Below are 17,045 nucleotides of genomic sequence, written 5' to 3'. Positions count from 1 at the left end.
ACATAGACCAAATACTGACCAAATTTTCATTAATAAAACAAATATGGTATTCACTGTATCATTCACTATATCATTCACTATAACCCCCTTTCATGGTATTCCTTTTGGTCAATTTTTATTCTTGAATGTGTGCAGATGCTGTGGTCAGCTGATCTAGGGATGAATACAGTTCATGTAGATGATGTATGCCAAGCTATCTGGCATGTTGCTAATAAGGCTGAGAATGGTGAAGTCTTTAATGTAGTGGACAAGTCATCTACAAGTAAGAGTTATTCTATTATGATCATGAGGCATCATTGTAGAAAATCAAGTACATTCACTATGAGGAAATAGAAATGTATTGGGCAGAAAGTATGAATTATGTGATATTTGATAATAGTATGCTAAGAGGAAGGATGAGCAAAGCAATATGAGAATTCAGTACAAGGTCATAAAATTATGCTATACATGACACTTTTTATATCCATACAGAATTCCCATATTGATTTCCTTGTAGAATTCTTCCATATATCTACAGAATCCTTGCATGTATCTACAACATTATGTTGATCAGTAATGTACATAAGTTTGTAAGGCTATATGTAATGTTTGGTGAGGAAATGCCCTCACAGTCCTAGATCCCATTTGCCAAAATACAATATATTACATAATGTTCTGCTTTTGATTGAATATCAACATCAATTTTAAATTACCATTTTTGTGAAACTTGGTTCAGATATTAGGAAAGTTGTTAAAGATCTAACCCAGAACTTCTTTTGGAACTTATGGCTTTTTATCTCCATTTATCTTACTCCCCAGAGTTAATAGCTTTAGTCTGTAGTGCTATTGTTGCATATGAATCGAGTGTGAAGTATTTATTAAAGCCAGATTTCTCTTTTCTTGTTTCTATTTATACAGCACAAGGTGTGATCTCAGATCTTGTTTGTCAAATCTTTGATATCAAGTTTGGATTCTTGGGAACAGCTCTTACTAAGATTGCTGAAGTAAGCTTATCTTCAATCTGACTCAAAAGACTGATATATTTTTAAGTACTTATATATTATTGAATGGCCTTGAAGGAGATATTGTATACATCCCAAATTAGTCTCATATTGCCCAGAGCCATGACGATTGGTTCTTCGGAGGGAAATGTGGCAACTCCTCAATATTAGTGCCAGTCAATGTCATCATTACCTACAGCAGTATAATGTGAAATTCAGGCTATCATTTGTAGCAGTTTACATGCTGGCTTGCTTGTTGGTTCTTCTGATTTCAGTTCATTCTTTTGTATTTATTTATTTAATTGATTAATTTGTTTATTAATTGATTAATTTATTTATTCATTCATTTATTTTTTTTTTATTTGTGGATGGAATACCCTATCAGCAAATGCTGTTTTTCATATGGGTCCATTGTTCGTATAGAACAATGTAATCCTGCCTAAGGTTGGATTTAATCAGCTAAAAATATTGTTAATATAGACAGATAATTGAGTACCTAAGCTTAGGAAAATGGTAAATTTGTGGTGGAGGGGTTATGGACATTTTGGACCCTAATCATACAGCTGAGCCCTCACCTGGGGCCCGTAACACAAAGCATAGCAATGATCGACGAGTGATTCCATTGACTACAATGTACAATCATAAAAATCAAGCTTACCGGTATTTGCATATCACTGAGTTGTACATATAACTTCTTTTTTAAAATACGCGAAACTTGAAAAGGTCATAACTTTCTTATTTTACATCAGTTTTGATGAAATTTTCAGCGTGATGCTTGTTAGATTTTTCTCTATTGATTCAAATTCAATAATTTTCTGGGGTGGACTTGACCTTTAAAGAGTTAAATAGTTATTATGTTTTGTTTATAACTGAGATTCAGACAGGTGCAGTGGTTATTGTGCATGATGATCCAATCATGTATGTTACAGATTAGCAAGTTAAATTTTCTGATGGTGGATATTATGACAGTGATATTTTTAACCTTTGACCTAGTTTACCATTTTATATTATTTGACAAACTTAATTGCTATTAACCTATTGACTATGTCTATTGGACTATGGGAATTGCTTAATTAGTTTTCAATGGGTTGAATCACAGAAAAATTGGCTCAGTGAATTAAATCTACTGTTCTGTGCATTTATAGCATAAATATGCGTCATAATATATGTATTTGTGTTAAACTGATTCAACCACCTCTCAAATTCTCTACCTTTCTTTTTTTAAATTAATCATGGTTGATTATTTGTGTTCATACTCTTGTCCATAATACTCAAATAAAATTTGAACATTTGGATGAAATGATTAACATCCTATGGTTCATAAACAAAAGAATTGTAACCCCCCATAATTGATTCTTACAGGTATATTTTAATGTTCTCATAGTGTGTCCAAGTGTGATTGTAGTATCTCTTTCTTTCATTTGTTTCTATGTAGTTGAGTAACAAGGACATAGCTGAATTTTGCAATGATAAACATACTGAACCTTGGTCAGAGGCATGTAAACTGGATAAGATAGAACACACACCACTCAGCCCATATCTAGATGCGGTATGTATATCTGCTTTATTCTTTAGCTGCTGATACATACAACATTTACTCCTGTAATTATTTATTTTTGTCTCACCTGCATAGCAGAGTGAGACTATAGGCACCGCTTTTCCGACGGCGGCGTCAACATCAAATCTTAACCAAAGGTTAAGTTTTTCAAATGACAGCATAAATTAGAAAGTATATGGTACTCATTCATGAAACTTTGACATAAGGTTAATCAAGTATTACTGAACATCCTGCCTGAGTTTCAGGTCATATGACCAAAGTCAAAGGTCATTTAGGGTCAATGAACTTAAACCATGTTGGGGAATCAACTGGGCGTTGTGGCGTGCGCCTGTAATCCAAGCTGTGGGGAAGTTACAAATTGATGCAGAGGTTCGAGGTTCAAGCCCTGGTCATGTCTTTCGGATTGTGACGTTAAAGGTCGGTCCCAGACGTAAATAATCACATCTGATTTATACACGTCTGACAAATTTCGAATACACACACAACATCAAAATCTTAAACTAATGTTAAGTTTTTGAAATCACGTTGTAACTTCAAAAGTGTATGGACCTAGTTCATGAAATTTGGCTATGAGGGTAATCAAGTATTACTAAACATCCTGACTGAGTTTCAAGTCACATGACCAAGGTCAAAGGTCCTTTAGGGTCAATGAACTTTTACCAAGTTAGGGGTATTTGTTGAATTCATAATTTGAAAGTTTGTGGATCTGATTCATTAAACTTGGACATAAGAATAATCAAGTATCACGGAATATCCTATGCAAGTTTCAGGTCACATTACCAAGGTCAAAGGTCATTTAAGGTCAAAGAACTTTCGCCAAATTGGGGGTATTTGTTGAATTACCATCGTAACCTTGAAAGTGTATGGATCTAGTTCATAAAACTTGGGCACGAGAGTAATCAAGTATCACTGAACATCTCGTTTGAGTTTCAGGTCACATGATTAAAGTCAAAGGTCATTTATGGTCAATCAACTTTGGTCATGTTGGAGTTATTATGAAATTGCTGTCATAACTTTCAAAGTTTATGGATATAGTTGATGAAATGTGGACATAGGGGTATCACTGACAAGTCTAAGGTCATATGATCAAGAAGGTCAAATATCATTTAGGGTCACGTAGCATTGTATCATTATATGAATGGTGTTTTTTGTGAACAATTATTTTATAGTAGTTTTCAAAGTCAGCACTGCTGCTATATTGAATCACGTAATGCAGGTATGGTTGGCAGAGGCACACCACTTGTTTTTTATTGTTGTTGCTTTGCTTCCTATGTCTAATGGACAGTGGCACAGTACAGATTTCTTAATTGTCACTTCAAAAAAAAACTAACTGTGAACCCTTCGCTTTGTATAGGTAGTCTAGAAAATACTGATACTGAAACATGCTAACATTTTATTTTTGTGGACATGAATTTAAAAAATCTCATTTCAACTTTTACGATTGACCTTAATTCATCTCTCAAAGTATATGGTTGAAAAAAATGCAAAGATATGCCTTTTATGAGTCTTGTTAAAGATAAGTTAAATAGGCTTCAATTTGTGAGTTGGGGTCAATGTCCTCTTACTAGTTTAACATACCATACCATTCATAGAGTGCACACTTGACTTTATAATGCATCTGTTTTATTTGATTGTATCTCAGGAACTTCTTTATCACAAACACATGTTGTTGGATGGTAGTAAGTTAGAGGCAACAGGCTTTACTCACCACAGACCAAAAATAACCAAGCAAGCTTTACAAGAGGTAAGATTTGTAGTTAATCATTTCATCTCTGTGAACAGGGAATGCTTGACTGACCTTACACTTGCAATATTACTGGCTGGTTAATACAGCCTTGGTTTTGTTGTTTGAGGTTAATTGATTCCAATGAGAGTCTAATTTAAGAGGTTGTACATACCAAAATTACATTACCAAGTGAATAAAGGAACAAGAGTGAGGGATAATAGTGTGTAAGAGCACGTCTCTAACTAGATATAAAGACAAAGAAGACCTGCTTGACGCTTAAGTTTTGATCAGTTAAAATTATTTGAAAATTAGAATTTATTATCTCTCCAGCTTATGTTGTAGTCGTGTCTGCAAATCTTCAGGTCAGAGAGAAATTGCCTGTGTTTAATGTACTAAGTAGTCAGTCATATATATTTATGATTGAAAATTAATAATAGCATATTACCATAACATTGAGGCATGTTGAACAACACACCTTGATTAATTTTTGCCTCTTTAGATAGTTAAAGGTCAAGTCCACCCTAGAAAAATGTTGATTTTCATCAATAGAGAAATTCCAAGAAGCATAATGCTGAAAATTTCATCAATATCGTATATGAAATTTTCACAAAATAGTCATGTGCACAACTCAATAACATGCAAATGAGAGAGTTGATGATGACCCTCACCATTTCTTTTGTTTGTTTTTTTAATTATAATACAATAGTTCAAGTTTTACGAATTTGACAATAAGGCTCTACTTAACTGAATCATTAATGTTAAAACAATGATAATTCCATATATTCAGGGAGGAATAAAACTTCTTCACATGACAAAGATGAGAAAATTAGAATATTTTCTATTTCATATAATAAAATACAATAGGAATAGTGAGTGGGTGATGTCATCAGTCTCCATTTGAATACCGACCAGGATGTGCATATAACTGTTAGTGTTGTGTGAAATTAGGCAAAATTTGTGAATGTCATAACTTTCTCATTTTACATCCAAATTTGATGAAATTTTCTATGTTGCGCTTGTTGGATTTTTCTTTTTTTATTCAAATCAACTTTTTGTTGGGGTTGACTTTTCCTTTAACATTTCCCTCTTAATTTAAATCATATATTTATTGAAAATTTTACACTTTGACAAATGCATGTAAACATGTTCTTTGATGTTTCTATTTTTTTATTATTATTCTCACTCAGATGGTGGATGACTTTGTCAAGATTGGTGTTTTTCCCAAGTCTTTGGTGCCGAGCTGATTCCAATCCAGTACACTCTAAAAATTGTTTTCTTTGAGGGCTTTATTGGTAATTGGTGATTTTGCTGGCAAATACTCAAGGAAACAGCTCTGAAAAGACTGATCTATTCTGTGGCCTATGTTATGTGGATTACCAGTGCATTGTAAATGTTCCTTTTATTGATTTATGTCTTCCATATTAGCAGCTTCTTTATCAAGGAATGGAAGTATGGTTCAGTACTGTGTGATATTAGGTTGTATTTTGAAACATGTTATGCTGTATATGTCTTATGCTTATAAGCCATGATGGAGAAAAGCTATGTAGATTAGTGTTATAGTTTGGATTGTGATTTCTCACTATCACTTTAAACCATGCATAGGAGGTCATATTTTAAGATTTAAAGCCAGCCATTGTCGTCTTATCATATGCAGATACATGCCTATGATAAAGTTGTTTCCTTGATATCTATTGTACTGGGGGCTTTCCACATTTCGTTCATATTTAAAGAAATGTACACATTCTAATGAACAAACTGGTGTAATTTTCATAGTATATTATCGTGAATAATTAGTTTAGGGTTTGATATATTAGGCTGTCAGTTTGGCAATCTATACTGTCTAAAGGAAATAGATTTGTTTGATAGATTAAGTCCATTCTCAAATAGCACACCCATACAAGATCGCCCCCTAGATTGGTACACTGATAATTCATTGATAATTTTTCTTGAAATTTAAGTAGGAGAAGATTGCCATTTCAATATCATAAAAGAGTTTTGATGTAAATGAATCACAAAACACATTCATTCTTGTAGTTAATTCATGTGGAATTAGATAACCACACATTTGATATATCACTGATTCTGTACAAGTATTATGTATTATTCAGTATATTGTCAGGTTCATATAAATCAAAGTCAATGTATTCTTTTAATTGGAGGCTGATTGGACATTTTTATCATGTATCTATAATGGGAGGCATCTAAACATAGTACACATATGTTAGGCTGTGTCTCTTATCATTATTCATTAGCTAATGTACATAGAGTTTGGTGTTGGAAGTCAAGGCTAATGTTACTACTTCTGGTTCATGGGTTATATAGATATGACATACAGCTTGTGGTGTGTTTTGAATTTTACCTGGAAGTGTAATATCTTAGTCACATTATTATTATTTCGCTAATGGATCATGTATGCTTCATAATATTTTAGTTTAGGTCAAATGTTGAAATGATTGTAATAATTAATCATAATGTATTGAATTACCTGCTAGCACTTTGATTATAGAAACATATTTTGCTTTGTAAAGCAGTAGACAAGGATGTATTTTATGGGTTCATCTGTGGTTTTATAAAATTGTGGTTTTAGTTCTTGGGAGCGATATATTCATTCTTTTCTTATATTCTGTTTAATTAAATTCCTGTCTCATATATTGTAGTTGGTTGGAACCTGTGTAGAATATGCTTGTAATAGAGTAATACTGATTTATGTGTAAACCTATGACATCATTCCAGAGATATCAGATTTATTTTGAACTGGAAGGAGTACAGTGCTAATTAGAGTTAATGTTTGCTTACTTTCATTGCTAGTTTTACATTATCTTGCTTATGATGAAATGTTTTATAGGAATGCAATACTTCAAGGAACAGTAATGCATGGTAGTCTTGATGTTATTTAGTTTTTAGTATTCCATTTTTTGAGTGCCTTTCTTTCCTTTGACTCTGTGCAATATTTTGCCAAAAAGAAATGTCTTGAAATATATATCTTGTGTATTCTTCCATGAACAATACATTCCTGTAATGAAAAAAAGTCTTTAGAACATCATAATTTCTCCATACGCTTATACGATAGTGTATGTGCATAGCAAATCTGATTTACTTTTCATCCCCCAAATAGATAGTATGAAACTAGATTACTTTGATTGTGTATTCCTGGTCAGTCATGTTGTGGAAATGTCTGTCAATTAATTGTCATTTTGAATTATCATAAGATTGATTTACTTCCAGTCCAAAAGATTAAAAAAATGGTTTTCATGGCAGAGAATTTTTCAAATGACCAAAATCTCATACCAGAAACATTACATATTAATAGATACTCATATTCCTGTGAAGTCATGCATTATACAGTCAGTTTAAGATGTCTGTTAGAATGGGAGCATGTGCATGTTGATGTGCATATTTCTTGATATGATACTTATGTACACTTACTTATCTCCCTTAAATTAAAAGTAACACATTGATATCCCCCCCAACAAAAAAAAAAGAAAATGTTAGTAGTATATCCAGCTTTGACAAATGTTGACAATATTTTGAAAGGTTTATAGAGTTTTATTTTAAGGTGCAAAACACTTATTACAGTAAGCAATGAATATAATGCATTATCGAAAATGAGTTCATAGTTCCTTTCATTTTGTTTATGTATGATCAAATTGGTGCTGAAATGAATGAGTAAATGTGACAAGTTTCGTGGTATGCATTCAGTATACATTGCCGTGCATGAATTGGGTAATTGGTAAGCTGATAATTAATGTTACAGAGTTTATAGGTTTGATAAGATATGACAAATTTAGGAGTAGCCCCTATTTGCATTGTTCCTTACATAGCTATTAATGGATTTGTATTTTTTTTCATTGTAATCGGGAAATCCTTTTTTTTTTCAAAGTAGCCTTTCTGTTAGCAATATAGTTTACAAAATGTTTGTTTGTCTTACATTAAGATTGAAGTTATTTAGGAATCATGTTTATAAAATCAAGCTGATAATACATGCTTCAAAGCTAAATGATCATGTCATGTTGCAAGATGAAATCACTATATTCTAGAAAAATTATATACATTCCTGTGCAAAGTATATTGAATGTTGAGTACATTCTGTTTAATGGTTGCAAATGAAAAAATGTTTATGAATTATCAATTTTTCATAAATTGAACTGAAAAGAGTAAATGATTTGAATTGCTGTTTACCCTTTTAACCCAATATGGTTCTCTTGTTAGTTTTGTCTGAAATCTTTTTTTGATTCATTTCACTGCTGCATTATATTTCCCCTGTTATTCATTATTATACATTATACATAAACCAAGCAAAATGTTGCTTGCTTTCAAATTCATTTGAAATATAAGATATACTTTTGATGTTTAAAGATTTATTGAACTGCATATTGCATTTATATTTTGTTATGTATTTTGAGAAAACCATTTCTGGTCTAAAATATATAGGCCTACTGATGATGGTAGCCAAACAAATATATTGCAATATTTTATATTTTTGTTTGATCTGATCACGCCATGTGGTAAGGCAATGATCGCATATTTTTCATGTTAAAGCTTTTCTCTCTTTTATTTTGAAGTTGCACATTTATGCAATAACAGATTTAAAATGTGTTTTATTAAGAAAGCAAATAGTGATGATGTACATGCAGTTTTATGTAACTTGATATCTGCCTTTTAAAATGATATTTTAAATATTTGGAGAGTTAGTCAATCACTGAATGTATGTAAGAATCTTATTTACATGTATTATGATAAGCTAATCTTGATGTGCTGTTTTGGGTCATCAACATTTTTAAAGGCAAGCTATAAGAAAAATATGTGATGTGCAATTACCAACTAAGCAAATGACGGAAGGAATTGTGTGATGTTTATAACAATGTATACTGTATAACAATACAATACACATTTTCATATAAATTTAGCCAAGTAGGTCGGCTTTATGCATGTGGCTAAGGGGCATTACAGGGACTAATATTTGTAATCATGTCATGTAAATTTTCGATGAAGATGGGTTTTTTTTAAGTGGTTGGTTTTTGTAGCAATAATTTGGAGAGTTTTGGTTTAATATACTGTTTTATTTGGACTGATCATATATGCTATACTCAGCTATTCTGCGGTCTATTGTAAGGTTTTATTGTGTCATATGAATTTAGCAAAGGCAGTGATTTTACTAGCATTTCATAATTATATGGAAGAAAGCTATGTGTAGAATGTTGTAATTTCACTGTCATCTCATTTAAATAAACAGACTGTGACCAAATCTATAAGATGTCCTTGTAGTTGCTGTGTTTGTAGCATAATAATTAAGATGGAAAGGAAGTCACTTTTAAATTGATGGTATTATCAGTCATAATATAATGGGCATTATTGATATAAGAAATTTGAAAATAATCATTGGACCTGATTGAAGTTTTAGATAAAAAAAAAATCAAAATTTTGGGGAATAATTTATGAGAGGTTTAAAGCTGAGGGCTGGTTTTTGGAGGATGAGAACATTGAATGAGAGATAGAAAGAGAGAGAATGAGAGAGGGAGAAAGAGAAAATGAGATGAATATCCGTACATGATACTATAGCGAGATATATTTCAATTTTTTTTCACTGATCTGTATATTTGGCGCAAGTTTCATATCCATATTTTTAAAAAGAATATATTGATTCCTCTTCTGAGTTCAAAGGATTGACGGTATGAAAAAATATTACATGTTATATTTTGTCAATTTTCATATCAAAAGAAGATATAACAGGTGATGATTATGAAATATCAAATTACTTTAACGGTAGCAGATGAAGTAGTGAAGGATTTAGAAAGCATAAAATTTTTTTTTTCTTTTCTTCAATTGATATTTCAATGATTTCTAACAAAGTTCCTCCTCTACTGCTTTGGTGTTCTAACATTTCAATAGTTGATTTTTTTTAAATAAAAAAATAAACATAAACCTTTATTATGCCAGCCATTATTTCATGTGATGTATCAAAATACCTGGAATAACGTACCCCCCCGCCAAAAAAAGAGGTGGCCTAAGAAACAGTTCTAAAAGCTTCGTAAAAAGAAAAGTGATCAATAATGATCAAATTAAAGCCAATGTGAAATAGAGTTAGAAATAATTTCTTTTTTTTTAATGTCGATTTTTTCCTGAATATTCAAAGAAAACACACAAAACAAAACTGCGATGAAGTGTGTGTGTGTATTTTTATTTAATTATTTTTCCAGACATGTATTTATCAGATATGATTATTTATGTCTGGGGAAGACCTAAAGTGAATTAAGACACTTTATTTTTTCAGCTATAGATATGGCGCTATACCGTATTTATATCTGTCTTCTTTTTTTTTGGAGGGGGGGGTTCTTAAAAAAATCATGATCGAACTTTGGTTGATGTAATTATATCCGAAATTGACATAGCACCAACAGTAGATGTGATTATTGTTATATTTCTTACACAACACTGGATTTTTTCCAGAGCTACTGTTGTTATTATCAAGATTATTATTTGTGTTGTTTTATACTGCAAGTTACTTTTCATTATTATCAAAGAAAGTACAAGGGATCTTTATTACTACATTTAACAAAGTTTACATTTCTAAATTTCACTTATTTTTATATAATTCGGCCCATGATTGGGATGTCACTCACTCAATATTTCTCAAAAATCATAATAATTTAAGATATTCATTTGATAAAGGTTTGATGTCATTATTGTAAGTGATTTACAATAATGATAATGGTTGATTCGATATTCTCCATCTGGAAGCAAACCAATGAATTCTATAAGGATTTGAAACCAGCTTTTACATCGTAGCAAGAAATAAAATAGAAGGTATGTGACAGCACTTCTGTGAAAAGTAAGTGAAAATTGAAAATTCTATAAATTTCTCATGCTATCCGATTTTCCTAAAACTGTCAATGTTATATTTCAATTTAAGAAACATCAAAGGGGTGATGAACATGGTAAGTCGGGACAAAGCTAGGATAGGCGTTTTACAAACCAAGAGATGAAAACTCTCATACTCCTTAGCCATTTTCGATCCATTTCCTTCATTTCCACCCTTTTCTTTTGTTACATTGTTGTTCAGTTCAGTTATCCCTTTTTAACCCAACTTTTTGTTGAGGCAGGCTTGGCTTTTAACCAAAATGTGACATGTGAAGATTAATCTTTGATTGGTTTCATTGTCTAATTCGTAATTATTTTTCTTTCTTTCTCCTTTTGACCTTTTCAAATTCCCATTTTCGACGCCTCGCTTCGTACACTGTATATTCGTTGATTACAATAAACATGAAAATGAACACACCATGCAGTGCCAGGTACGGTAATACAACCAATATTTGACATTGATTTGCGCTATTGGCTTGTAACATTGATTTATTTTTTTTATGTTTCAAGGTCCAAAAAGAACAAAGAACAGAACAAAATATATATATATATTTATATTTCTTAATTATTTTTTCAATGGGAAAACATTGATGCATTTTATCTTGTTCGCCCGATTCTTCTCATAATTATGATCAAGCCGTTGACTGGTTGAGATTATATCCGTAAATTATGTATTGACATAATGTATAATTTTGTATGTAAAAAGCAGTCCCACCCTCGTCATCATCATCATTATCATCGTCGTCATCATCATCATCATCGTCGTCGTCATCATCGTCATCATCATCATCGTCATTATCACCGTCGCGTCGTCGTCCATCACCCCATCACTATATACAACCACGCCATCACTATATTTGCATATTCAAACTTTATGTGATGAGATATAAGTGGGGTGAGTAATTAATTTTGCGCGCAAAGCATATAATGGCGAACTTTATTATATCTAACCTGGAGAAATGGGTTTGGAGCATTAACAAGTTTGAGAAAGAAAGGTCATAAACCTACATCGCTGCGAATCGACAGAAATTATACGGCTTACTTTCATACTTTTTGATGGCAGAAGACTTTTAACAAATTTTCTGTAATACAAAAACGAATTTCAGGAATCGTTTGGGAAACACACAAACACAAATAAAAGCATCTAAAAACAAACTTTCAAAATTGAAAATGGTAATTGTAATTCCAATGTTGCTTTCCATAAAGCTAGCTTCGCCAGGGAGAAAAGCTAATCACCTTATAAATTATAAATCTTTGTATTGTCTCATTAAAACCCCATTAAGCTTCTATTTAAAGTAATCCAGTTTCATCACTTATGATTCCATGTGTCGTCTAATTATTGTCCGTCCTCTCGCGGGAGATGTCCTTTTCTGTAAAATATGTCCACAATTGAGACTGGTTATCACAATGTTTGTCATCTAATCCTGGATCCCATCTCTTGTTTGAACCGCTTTCAATGTTTGGGTAGATAGGCATTGGTGGTTTACTGCTGATATAGTCTTTCATTGATGCACCGAAACATCTCTCCTGTCCATTCCTTTCAAACTCATTGACATCACTTAGTAATGGTACTGTGGCGATGTCGTATCTGATGGCACGTTGATAGCGTATTTCAATCTTAGTCTCATGATTTTGTCTCTTATTCATACATCGTTGAATGCAGTCTGTTTTTGTACAAGATCGTCTATAGACGTAGAAACTCACAACGAATAAAGTTAAGACGAACCACGTGATCACACAGCTTAATATGAACAATGATAAGTAAATCATCCATGAGCTGTGTAGAGAAAGAGAATATGAAAAATTACGTCAATATTGTGAAAGTGAATATCATTGGATACCTGTCACAGACAATATCACATGCGCTGAAGTTTTTATTCGAGCACATTTAATATTCGAAAACAATTCGAGGCCCTCATTTTCGTTGTTTGTGTTTTGACTTCTTTCTTCAAAGGAGTATATAAAAATGTTTTTAAAAATCAAATCAACATCACGATAGAATAAACGTTTAATAAATTGATTTGAATGTCATTCTCTTAACTATATCAAATTATCCCCTCCCCCAGGTATACTTAAGACAATTCCACCCCAGCAATAAGTTGATTTGAATAAAAAAAGAAAAATCCAACAAGCATAACACTGAAATGTCATCAAAATCGGATATGAAATAAGAAATGGCATTTTAAAGTTTCGCTTAATTTCACAAAACAGTTATATGCACTTCCCGGTCGGTATGCAAATGAGGGAAGTAATGACATCACTCACTCACTATTTCTTTTGTATTTTATTATATAATATTCTAATTTTCTCCTCATTGTCCTGTGAAACAAAGTTTTATTTCTCCCTGAACATGTTGAATTACAATTACTTAACATTTTATGGTTCAGACAAGTTGGTCCTTATTGTCAATTCTCCAAAATTGAAATAATGTATAATTCGAACAATAAAACACAAGAAATAGTGAGTGAGGGACATCATCGATTCTCTCATTTGCATGTGACTAAATTGTGCATAACTACTTTGTGAAAAATAAGCGAAACTTTAAAATGTCATAATTTTCTTAATTTACATCCGATTTTAATGAAATTTTCAGCATCATGCTTGTCTGATTTTACTCTATTGATTCAAATCAACATTTTTCTGAGGTGGACTTGACCTTTTAGGTTAATTATATCGAGCGAAAATACGACAATAATATGTCTACCCACCAGCATTTGATATCAGTCTGCTGTGGAGAAGTAATGCTGCTGGCACTTCCTATAGGGACCAGATAAAGAACCAAGATGATATCCAGATACGACGTCAGAACCATTGCCTTCATTATTTCCAGTCTAGAATAAGAAAGAAGAAGAAGAGGAGGGGGAGGAGGAGGAGTAGGAGGAAGACGAAAAAGAAGAAGAAGAAAAGGAATAAGAGGAGACAGAACAATAACAAAATAAGAGTTTATGTTCTTCTCATTTATAAATCATATACCCGATACTCTTTTTTCCGTTGAGGGATTGAGAGGAAGGGGGGGGGGTTGAGACGGCATTCCCCACTCTCACTTTTTTCTTGTAAGTTTTTTCTAATTGTTCTCTTAAAAAAATGTTGTCCGCCTCTGCTCTCGGCAATCATGTATCCCTATATAGACACAGTGGCGAAATTAAAAGCTGTTTACTGATGGATCAGGGTCAAATAAGTTAAAATAGACTTTGACCCGCGAGGAATGACTTTACATTGAATCAGGTATTAGTTGACCAGCAGTATGATCATAATAACAATCTATCTAACAAAATATGATGTTCATTTTATCTTTTTATACAAGAGTTCAGCCAAGTGGGTTTACTTTTTCGGATATAAAATAAGAAACTTATATTACATTTTATATTTGCACTTATTTTTCACAAAAGAGTGATGTGCACAACTCGGTGACATGCAAATGAGACAAGTAATGATGTCCTTCACTCACAATTTCTTTTGTTATTTTTATTGTTTGAATTATACAATAATTCATTTTTTTGCAAATTTGACAAGGACCAACTTGACTGAACCATACAGTATTAAACAGTGCTTATTCCACATGTTCAGGGAGGAATTAATCGCAGTTTTTCTTGACAATAAGGAGAAAATTATAATAATTCATATAATAAAATACAAAAGAAATAGTGAGTGGATGACGTCATCAGTCTCCTCATTTGCATACCGACGAGGATGTGCATAAAACTGTTTTGAGAAATTAAGCGACATTTGAAACGTAATAACTTTTTTATTTTACATTATTGTAAATGAAATTTTGAATGTTATACTTGTTGGATTTTTCTCTTTTTATTCAAATCATTCTTTGTTGGGGGTAGACTTGTCCTTTATTTAGGCTAGTTTCGAGTTTTTACTTGACCACATGAGGTCATTCAAAATCCCGTTTTCGGGTATTTTTTTATCCAGCATGAAAGTTGGTCTTTAAAAACCCAAAATTAGATTATGTATTATGTCTCCAATTTCTTTCCCTCATTTCGGTATGAAACTGAAAAAATACATTTGTGCTATACTAAGTGAAACAAAAAATACATTATAAACAATCTGGTTTACTGAATTAACCATTTGTTGTTCAAAGTCAAAAATAAGGAAGGAAGGCAAATTTCTTGTATGAAAATGGTCAGTTTCATAACTAAAAACAAGTTTCGCCCCTCACGGGGCACTTAGAAGTTAATAGTGTATTTGGTAGCCGTAAATTTCCTTTAGCTACACGTATACAATATCAAGTTAGATTATGATATTAAGAATTGTGCATGAGCTATTTTTTACTGTTCAGTTAGTAATTACCTTACATGATCACTTTGCCTTTAATGTTCATTTGGAGTTTAATATATATCATTGCTAATGATAGTGGTATTGTAGGCCTAGATATTTAGAAATGAAAACACATGATGATTCTAAGCGCTCGGTCACTTCGTTCCCAAGTGCATATAAAGAAAATTTACAATATTTGAGATCTCGCTCGCATCGCATCATGTAAGAATAAATGTTTCTGAAAGGATATTGCATGAAATATTTCACGATAAATTTATACTTTATTTAAGTCCCAAGAAAACTTGACTTTTATATTCAATTTTACAGAGTCCATACTGTGCTAGGGGGTATATTACCCCTTTCCGGACTATCTCCCCGATCAGTCACTTCGCTTCCTCGGCGAGGAAAATGTGCACCCTTCATGATGCCCCAAAAGGGCCCAAACTTAAATCTTAGGAATAAATAAATAAATTAACAAACATTGGCTGTTTGAAAGGTTTCGAATGCCTTTGCCCTTGGGTGTCTCTTATTTAAAAAAAAAAACAACAACAAAAATCAAGTAATGACTTACCATGCTCGTTGCTTCTTCATGATTCGGTAGGACAGGGTCTGTTTTATGATGACTTGCTCACACACTGTTCCCACGATCATTGGACATTCAGCTTTATCAAAATAATTTCGTTAACTTACAGGAGGATACCAAAACACTCATTTAATGATACATGTATATCTTAGTTTTGTAAAATCCTTCGTTCACTCAAGGGAGAGGAACCCCATACTCAATCTATAGGTTCACTCCTAAAATAAGATGACTTTTTTTGCACGTTAAACATTATCTATAAAAGTACAATCTATTTCAGTAAGGACATAATTATCCTGAGTCACTCTTTGATATTTGCGGGTACCGTTAATAGCTTTTAATAGCCTGATCAAATGAAGAACCGACTATACTCATTCAAAAAAAAAAACATTTCCGGCTGATCTGTCTACCCGGTTTACCTGGATAAAATCTTAATATCGTACTTTCTGACGAAGTAGAATGAACCCAGAATGAATAAGCAAACATTATAGAAGAGCTGTTATAATTTTCAAAATTCAAAATCATATTTTACTCGTCAGTCAGCTTCACGTTCCTGTAACTGTTAATTTTGAGATAAACATATAGGCCTATACTGGGCACATGATACCCTATATTAAAAGTAAATACCCTATATTAAAAGTAAACACCATACGGAACTTCATCTGATTATAATGTCTAGATTCTCCAATATTATCACGGTGGGTTAGACCAGAGGTCCATGGTTATACATGCCACGATATACTTCCATCGGTTCTAATTCAACCATAATGGTCTACGTTTTACTTTGTCAAAATATCAGTTGATGAACTAATTAGGGTGACAACTATGATAAAAATGCTATCAAATCAAAGTCAAGTACTCCATACTTATTTGGGTTAGTCAAAAAGGCTTTTCAACAAATAAAATTCATGTATGCGGCAACAATCGATCACAAATTTATTTTTATACTGATATTGAAAATCTGGTACATAATGCAGTATGAGAGAAAGCTGTGTCGACTCTTTATACAAAGAAATGGGGAAAGAAAACAATGGTAGCAGCGGATACATTCATTTTCAGCCTCAAAGGGCGATAGCT

General features: G+C 32.3%; 2 protein-coding genes across 2 annotated transcripts in view; one reads left to right on the top strand and one right to left on the bottom strand.

Moving 5' to 3' along the window:
* LOC121410307 (probable dTDP-glucose 4,6-dehydratase) overlaps positions 1-7,726 on the top strand; it is a 48,991-nt gene extending 41,265 nt beyond the window's left edge. Inside the window, exons 10-14 of the mRNA XM_041602304.1 lie at positions 136-262; positions 898-983; positions 2,416-2,529; positions 4,181-4,282; positions 5,452-7,726. Coding sequence (XP_041458238.1) covers positions 136-262; positions 898-983; positions 2,416-2,529; positions 4,181-4,282; positions 5,452-5,508 — 486 coding nt within the window. The 3' untranslated portion in view covers positions 5,509-7,726. The remainder of the gene's footprint in view (positions 1-135; positions 263-897; positions 984-2,415; positions 2,530-4,180; positions 4,283-5,451) is intronic.
* A 2,709-nt stretch (positions 7,727-10,435) lies between these two features.
* On the bottom strand, positions 10,436-16,233 carry LOC121410306. Its single transcript, XM_041602303.1, has 3 exons — positions 15,960-16,233; positions 13,831-13,953; positions 10,436-12,899 (listed from the first exon to the last, which is right to left on the bottom strand). The coding sequence occupies exons 2-3, from the start codon at positions 13,941-13,943 to the stop codon at positions 12,455-12,457; spliced, it is 558 nt and encodes a 185-aa protein (XP_041458237.1). The 5' UTR covers positions 13,944-13,953; positions 15,960-16,233; the 3' UTR covers positions 10,436-12,454.
* Between the last annotated feature and the right edge of the window lie 812 nt (positions 16,234-17,045).

Source organism: Lytechinus variegatus, chromosome 3 (genome assembly GCF_018143015.1).
Source record: "Lytechinus variegatus isolate NC3 chromosome 3, Lvar_3.0, whole genome shotgun sequence".
Taxonomy (NCBI): domain Eukaryota; kingdom Metazoa; phylum Echinodermata; class Echinoidea; order Temnopleuroida; family Toxopneustidae; genus Lytechinus; species Lytechinus variegatus.
Note: the sequence above shows the minus strand (reverse complement) of the source record. Positions and strands in the feature narration are given on the sequence as shown.

Coding starts and splice junctions, on each gene's coding strand:
- LOC121410306 (XM_041602303.1), bottom strand. CDS start 13,943: ATGAAGGCAATGGTTCTGACGTCGTATCTGGATATCATCTTGGTTCTT. Junction 12,900..13,830: donor CAGACTGATATCAAATGCTG/GTGGGTAGACAT, acceptor TTCTCTACACAG/CTCATGGATGATTTACTTAT.